The sequence below is a fragment of the Rhincodon typus genome, chromosome 9, assembly GCF_021869965.1.
Source record: "Rhincodon typus isolate 14 chromosome 9, sRhiTyp1.1, whole genome shotgun sequence".
Lineage (NCBI taxonomy): Eukaryota > Metazoa > Chordata > Chondrichthyes > Orectolobiformes > Rhincodontidae > Rhincodon > Rhincodon typus.
Window position 1 is genome coordinate 42,452,922 of NC_063340.1, and position 7,743 is coordinate 42,460,664.

At 37.9% G+C, this 7,743-nt stretch overlaps 1 protein-coding gene across 1 annotated transcript in view; it reads left to right on the plus strand.

Annotated features, from left to right (window-relative positions):
- Positions 1 to 5,286, plus strand: part of LOC109929137 (serine/threonine-protein phosphatase 4 regulatory subunit 3B) — a 54,755-nt gene extending 49,469 nt beyond the window's left edge. Inside the window, exons 15-16 of the mRNA XM_020528936.2 lie at positions 3,205 to 3,407; positions 3,873 to 5,286. Coding sequence (XP_020384525.2) covers positions 3,205 to 3,407; positions 3,873 to 3,968 — 299 coding nt within the window. The 3' untranslated portion in view covers positions 3,969 to 5,286. The remainder of the gene's footprint in view (positions 1 to 3,204; positions 3,408 to 3,872) is intronic.
- Positions 5,287 to 7,743: the final 2,457 nt, after the last annotated feature.

The window sequence follows — 7,743 nt, forward strand, 5'->3', positions numbered from 1 at the left end:
ACCTTGTTGTCTCGGATTCTCCAGCATCTGCAGTTCCTACTATCTCTGATTCGAGCATGTGTAACAAGATGGGTAAATTAATAACACAAATACAAGTAAATGAGCATGATATACTAGACATTAGAGACAAGTTGCAGGGCAACTATTGCTTAGATGACTATTCAAAGGTATTTGATGTTTGGGAAGTAGAGGAAAAAGGGAGAAGTTGGTGGGGTGGTTCCTTTAATAAAGGCCAATTAAATTCAGTGAGAAGTGATGTTGGCTCAGGGGATAAAAATGTAAAGTTAGTTTGGGCGGAGGTAAGAACTAGGGAACGAAGGAAGTCACTGCTGGGACCTAGGACTGATTTCTCAGAACATTGGTTGGAGGTGTTGCACCAAAGATGATGATTATTTAATCAACAGGAAGCTACAATGTTCAGCACCATTCCTGAATCCTCATACTTAAACTGCCAGTGTCAATATGCAGCTAGACTTCGACAACATTGGACATAAAAATGGCCAGTTACATTTGTGTCACACCAGTGGCGGGGAATAACCATCTCCAACAAGGCAAAATATAACCACCACCCTTGGACATTCAGTGGTATTGCTATTGATGAATTACTAACATCCTGGGAATTATCATTGACCGGAACCTAAGCTAGACCAGCCGTATAAATACTGTGGCTATAAAAACAGGTTACAAACAAGAAACCTGATGGCAAGTAGGTCAGCCACCTGACTCCTCAAAGCCTGTAAATCATCTATAAGAGGCATGTCAAGATTGTGGTGGCGTATTCTTCACTTGCCTGGATGAGTGCAACTGCTTCAGCACAATTTCTACCGGACACTGCTAAATTGTCCATAGTGCCCAGGGATGTTTAGGATAGTGTGGACTCGTTGGGCTGAATGGCCTGTTTCCACACTGTAGAGATTCTTGTGTTTTTTTTTAAAAAAAAAGCAGCTGCACATTCACTCTCTCAACTATCAATACACAGTGTGTACCATCTACAAGATCACGGTTCTTTCAGCACTTTCCGAACCTGCAACCTCTACTATCAATATGGACAAGGGGCAGAAAGTTGCCCTTTAACTGACACACCATCCTGACTTGGAAGTGTATTTCCTTTCCTGCACTGTCGACCTGTGCCCTTCCTAACAGCACTGTGCAAATATCTGCACTCAAAGGACTCCAGTGGTTCAAGGGCAGCTCGCCGTCCACAGCATCTCAAGGTATTTGAGAAGAGGCAGTTAAGCCTGGGCCGACCAGTGACGTACATTCTGGTTTTCAAAAAAGTTTAAAAATCTTCCAGAATTTTCTTCCTTCTGGAAAGGTTGCAGTGGATTGAAAAATGCAAATGTGACAGCAGTATTCAAGAAGAGAGGGAGACACAAAGCAGTAATCTATGTAGGACAAGCTAACGTTGGGCAAAATGCTGGAATCTGTTATTACAGGAGAGAGTAGCGGGACATTTAGAAAATCATGTAAATATGTTTGGCAAATTTATTAGGCGACTTTGAGGACATGAGATTTGATAAAGGGGAACCATAGTACTTGTGTATTTGGATTTACAAAAGCCATTTGATAGAGATTCATAAAAAGTCACTGCACAAGATAAGTGTTCACAGTGGTTGTGATAATAGGTTAGCATGGAAAAAGAATTGTTTAACTAAATGAAAGCAGTTAGAATAATTTTTAATCGGCTTGTTTGGATTTGGAAATGGCACTTGTCTGGGGTAAATAGGACTTAACCCAGACTTTCTGGCCCAGAGATAGGGTGACCACTACTGCACCAAATGGGTCATTTCAGGTCAGCAAACTAGCAAGTGGGTTGCTGCAGGAATCTGTGCTGGGGCCTCAGTTGTTTACTGTCGGTCTTGACTTGGATGAAGGGACTTGCCTATATTGTGACCAATTTGCTGCTGATACAAAGAGAAGTAGGAGGGCAGTTTGTGAGGAAGATCAATAGATAGATCATTGGGCAAATAAATCTGTATATGTGGGAAGATGAGTTTCACCAGCAGAAAAGCAGAATATTATTGAAATGGAGAGAGAACCTGCCAAATGTTCCTATGCGGAAGGATGTGTGTTCGTATTCATGAAGAATGACAGATGAGATGAGATTGTTAAAACACAAGATTCTGATGAGGCTTGATAGTGTAGGTGCTGGGCAGATGTTTCAGCTCATCTAATATAGAACTAGGAGGCATAGTTTAAAACAGACTCTCCTTTTTTTTTAAGTGGAGGATGAGGAGGAAATTCTTTTCTGGAATTCTTTTGTACACAGAGCTGTAAAGATTCTATAATCCAGGCTGTTAGACAAATCTTTGAGTGACAAGGTCGTTAAGGTCACAGTCCAATCAGCCATGATCATATTGAATGATGGAACAGACTCAATGGGCATAATGACCACCTCCTGTTATGCTTTTTTTAAAAAATTGATTACATCTCCAAGTGTTATAATCAACAACTTTATAATTGTTTCCTATACTGAAGTGCAAATCAATACCACACTTCTTGATGTGTTAAAATTAACACTGATCTTTGGGGACGTCACTATATACTTAACCAGAGTCTGAGAAACAAACCGTATATCCATTACTCTTTATATCTTAAATGAAAACCAAAAAATCAGAAACAAAAACAGAAATTGCTGGAAAAGCTCAGCAGGTCAGGCAGCATCTGTGGATGGAAATCAAGAGTTAACGTTTTGGGTTGGTTTCTGAGGAAGGATCACTTGACCCAAAACATTAACTCTGATTTCTTTTCCACAGATGCTGCCAAAACTGCTGAGCTTTTCTAGCAAATGTTGTTAATGTTCAGTCTTTATATCTTAACTGATTTTGTATCCTACTGCTACTATCCATTTCACTCCATGGGCTATGATTTTGCAAAAACGTTACTTTGATTTCATACCAGCTGTGTTACAAAGTTGGTGCACCGTACTAATATTTTTTAAAAAGCATCCTGTGTTTGCATTCTTATTGAAAGAACCAATTCCAAAACCTCTTCTGGCAAAGGCTGCTACTGATTGCAGCTCTGCATGTTATACATTTACCTTGTGTAAAAGTTTGCCTAGAAGGCCATGGAATCAGAACAGCACAACTTGAAAGAGTGCCACTGTCAATATAGATGTTGAAATATAAAACTTAAGGTTATCGTTTAACTGAGATAATCACTCTAATTTGGGGTTGTCTGAGCCTTTAAATGTTTCCTTTTTAGCTAAAGAAAGTGAGGACAAGGAAAACTTTCCAAAACGTTCTTCAAGTCCAAGCTTCAAATTTACGTTTTCGCATACCTGTGCATCTGGTGCAGCAAATGGAACAAATGGGACTAATAGTAAATCAACGGCAGCTCAGACCGCTCCAGCCAGTTCCACTAGTTCCGCAAAGCATACCAGTTCATCTACTGCAATGACGACAAAGGTTTGAATCACCTTGTGTTCAAATATCTGTTTCAAGTTTTAAGTATAAATTTGGAATTTGATTACTTCCTAGGCTTCAAATTTAGCTTCTTGTTTTACATTTACTTGGATGCAAGGATTTGAACTCTTGATCAACTTAAATTAGTCTACTGGAAATTTTGTTTTGGTGGGACTGTTTTGTTAGTAATAAATTTGTTAATGAATGAAGGTAGATTGAAGTAAATCTGAATGAGGTGTCAAAATTGAATTGGTATTTTTTGACTTTGTTTTTAATCTTTGGAACTATTTCAAACAAAAGTTTAGACCAATGTAGTGAAAATGCTGTGGATTGCTGTAGGTTTGTTCTGCAGTGTAAATTGTGTGTAAATTATCTACTTCAACTTGTGTCCTTGCCAATGTTCTAATATGTTTTCGATAGGAAAACTACATGTTGCTTTAAATGTTTGTTTTTCTTGAATTTCCTTAGGGAGGTCTAGTGGGACTTGTAGATTATCCTGATGATGAGGAAGAGGAGGAGGAAGAAGAAGCATCACCAAGAAAACGACCTCGTCTAGGCTCATAATTGACGCATGTGATGGCTTACTTTGGGGTCTGATACAATGGTGCAACTGTTCCTTAAGCTTGGGGTCTTAATCAGGAATGGCTGCTTCACTGTGACTACAGAAGATGCAACACAAGGAGTAGCAAACAGTGTGCCAATGTTTCAACTAGAGGGCTTGAGTTCTGTGTGGCAGCAACACGCCACTGGGGAACTGGACCTCTCTGGAACAAACTTGGAAAGGAAAACCGGCCAATCAGGCTGGCAGGGCTAGCAGTTAGTGATTGGGAGCCTGATTGACAGTTTCCCAAATGGGGAAGAGATTCAGATTTGGGGCGGGTTAGGGAAAGCTTGAGCAAGGGAGCAGGAACTGCACAAAAATGATGTTTTGGAATTCTTTGCCAGGAAACAAAAACTGGGATAGGCGTGCAAAGTATCAGTTGAAAATCCTTTCAGTCTGAAATGAATTAGTTGCTGTCCCATGTGTTAATCCTCATTCTTGTTTTATTTACCTCCAATTCCATGTGTAAATTGGAGGGAAGGAAACCTGTCAAAATCTTTCTTAGCAGAGGAATTCAACCTACTACTGGGACCATAATGATGAGACTGCCATCATGTTCACTGGATCTTTGAGCATCCAATGGGCCTGTTAAGCATTTTCTAATCAAAATGGTGAATGGTTGGAAAAGCACAGAAGAACATGCACCTCAGTCATGTGCTATACTACAGATAGACTGTCTCACGAGCCTGTGTGTAAAAGCTGGTACTCGTGACTGCAGCGAGAATGGTTTGTGATCGAGACTGTTGCTTTTATCTCATCTACTGTTATACATTGTGGCAGTTCCCCAGGCCAAACATGCCACTTAACAAAAATAACATTATCCCAATCTGATTTTTATGTATATTTTTGGGTATTATATTGCAGGTTAACATTTCATTATAACTGTTAGGCAAGTTTCTTTTAGGGAACACTAATTTTAACAGCTGACTGATGGTAACAGTGGGGAGTTGTAACAGATAGCTGCAACAAACGTGAGTCTTAACTAGTCTGCCTTTGCTCAGACAGTCAGTCAGTCATTTCTGTGCAGTAGTTAAGATCTAAGCACAGTAGAAGGCTCAAGTTAGGTTCCAGATGCTTTTATTGCACAGTGTGGTGTTCTAGTTCATTTTTAATACAGTGGTTAACGCAGGTTGTTAAACCAGCTGTAGCCAAATAGCCAACTGGCAATCTGTGTGTTACAAAATGAAATCAAAACTTTTTACAGCTTTTTTTTTTTTTTTTGAAGTCATCTGCATCCCTTGGTATTTTGGAGGTTTTGTAGCTCAACTTAAATATTCTTTGGAAAAAATGGGCCGTCTGTCATGTAGATATGAAGTATAGTTTTTCCATAAAACAGAAGTTTATTTTGTATGGATGAATAACCACCACTGTAACTGTTATTTTACACTGTTTGTATACATGTGTTGATATTAATGAAGCGATGTAAGATTCAGGAATTAAAATGTGACCCTGTAATTCCATAAACAGAATGCTGTTGTGTCTATTTTCTGGTAAAGGTCAGAACTTTTTTACTGGTGCTGAATTGTAAACTGAGAATCAATTAATTGATCAATTGGATTGTTTGTTTTAGGACTTAGTTTTATTTATAGGATTACGCACAATGTTTTAAAAATAAACCAAAGCAGCAACTAAATGTGTCGTGCTAATCAAAGTTGATTTTCAGTTGTCATTTGGGTTAATTAAATGACTATTTTATATGAAGTTATTTTGTATGGAAGTGTGTAATTTTAAACACATATTTAGATCTTTTTCTTTCTTCATAGTGTTGTCATTCATTACATTTCACTTTAGAAGATGTATCTTCAGCCATAATCCCTTCCACAAATGAGCATTAAACTTCTAAACTATGCAGAACTACATCAACGTTCCTCCCTCATATAGAGTTTTACATGTGCTATACCAAACGTTCATACAGTGTAACAAGAGAGCTAGAATCTACATATTACCTGCATCCTACCATACAGGTAACTGTGTATGTTACTTGTCTGTAACTAGTTAATTTTGAAATGAGTGATTTTTATGATAAATGTTGCTGCTTGTGATTTAAATACAAAGTAGAATTTTTTAATCTGTTTACCTAAAAGCAGTTTGAGAACTTTTGCTTTTATTTTTCAAGCAATAATTTGATAATCCAAGAACTTCAATTAGTTTTGGTAAACTTGGCCTTTTATATTCCAATTACCAATGAACAAAATTAAAATTTATTGTGTAACTTGTCTCTCTCTCTTATCTTCCTGCTGCATGTGACTGGAGGACCTATGTGCACTGGTCCATCACAGTGTCTTTCACTGCAGCCCAGGTGATGTCTCACTCTTAAATTCTCCTTAAATTTACTTCCCCAGGTCAGTCTTCTCTGCCATACCATGTTGCATCTGGTGGTGTCCATTCACTGGTACTCTGGCAGGGTATGTCCGGATGACAAAATGTGCCCTGCCTATCTCAGTTGCCTCTCGTTGTGATGACATTTTGGTCCTTCTGACTAGTTGTGTGTCACTCAACTTCACTTGGTAATGTCTTTCCAAGCAATGCCCGAAATTCAGCCTTGAATCATTTTGAGTCTGTTGACATCAGGTGAATTTGGCAAATGGTCTATAACATCTTACAGTTTTCAGATGTAGAAAAAAATCAAGTTATCATTTTAGGTCATGCACTTTAACATTTCCCAAATAGAATAATTCTCAAGTACCTGTTGCATGAGAGATTCTGCACCAGTTGTTGGACTCTGCTTTGAGCAGCAGTTTAGAAACTATTCAGTTTAATTTGTTGAACTGTGAGCCTAACGTTAGAAATACCCCTACTTAAGCTGCTTGATTTTGTTGTTTTTTCCTGCTGGATGTCACTGGCAAGGTGAGTTACCCATCTCTAATTGCATTTTGAAGTAAGGGCTTGCTAGGCCATTTCAGATATCAGTTGAGTCATCCACATTCCTGTGGGTCTGGGGTCACATATAGGTCAGACCAGCCAAGGATGACAGATTTACTTTCCTGAAGGACATTAGTGAACGAGATAAATTTTTAAGACAATCTGTTAGTTTCTCGGTAATCATATAATTAGTCCTAGGACCAATTAAAAAGGACTAAATACAATTCTAACTCATCATGTAGTCAATATAGCAGATCAAGAATGGGACAATTTGAAAGAGAAAAATCATCATTTGCCATTTCTTTTGGGCAGCCAATGTTGAAATAGTACTTGGAGCAATTGTAAAAGCTGAGTTGAGCACTGCACTTCCCATTGGAATGCAATCACTTTTTAGATTTGATCTTACAGAATCACCATTTTATTGGAGGGATTCTGTGAGAATTGTTCACTTTTATACTTTGTCTTGTTTTAAAGTCAGTGTTGAAATCTAAGGAGTGATTTGAAATTTTAGTTCTGTTTTTGATTTAGACTTCATAAAATGTTGTGCATAATCCAATTAACTTCCAAGTGTTCGCCCAAGTACCTGTAATTGTTTCAGGATGTTGTATTATAGTGCTACCTTTTTAGAATTGCCTGTTAAATATTCTTTGTTAAATGATTTTATTGCTCTTGCTGTCTCAGTGCCGATCTAACAATTGTAGGGATTTTTATTGGATTAAGAATAATTTAAGTAAAATTGTTTATTAAAGATCACTGTACTACTTGACACCAGTTTTTTAATGAGTGAGGAATTAAGAGTAAATTGTTTCGTAAACATACCTGAAAGCCTCATTACTTCTAAAATTAATGAAAATGTACATTTGCATGTTGCATTTC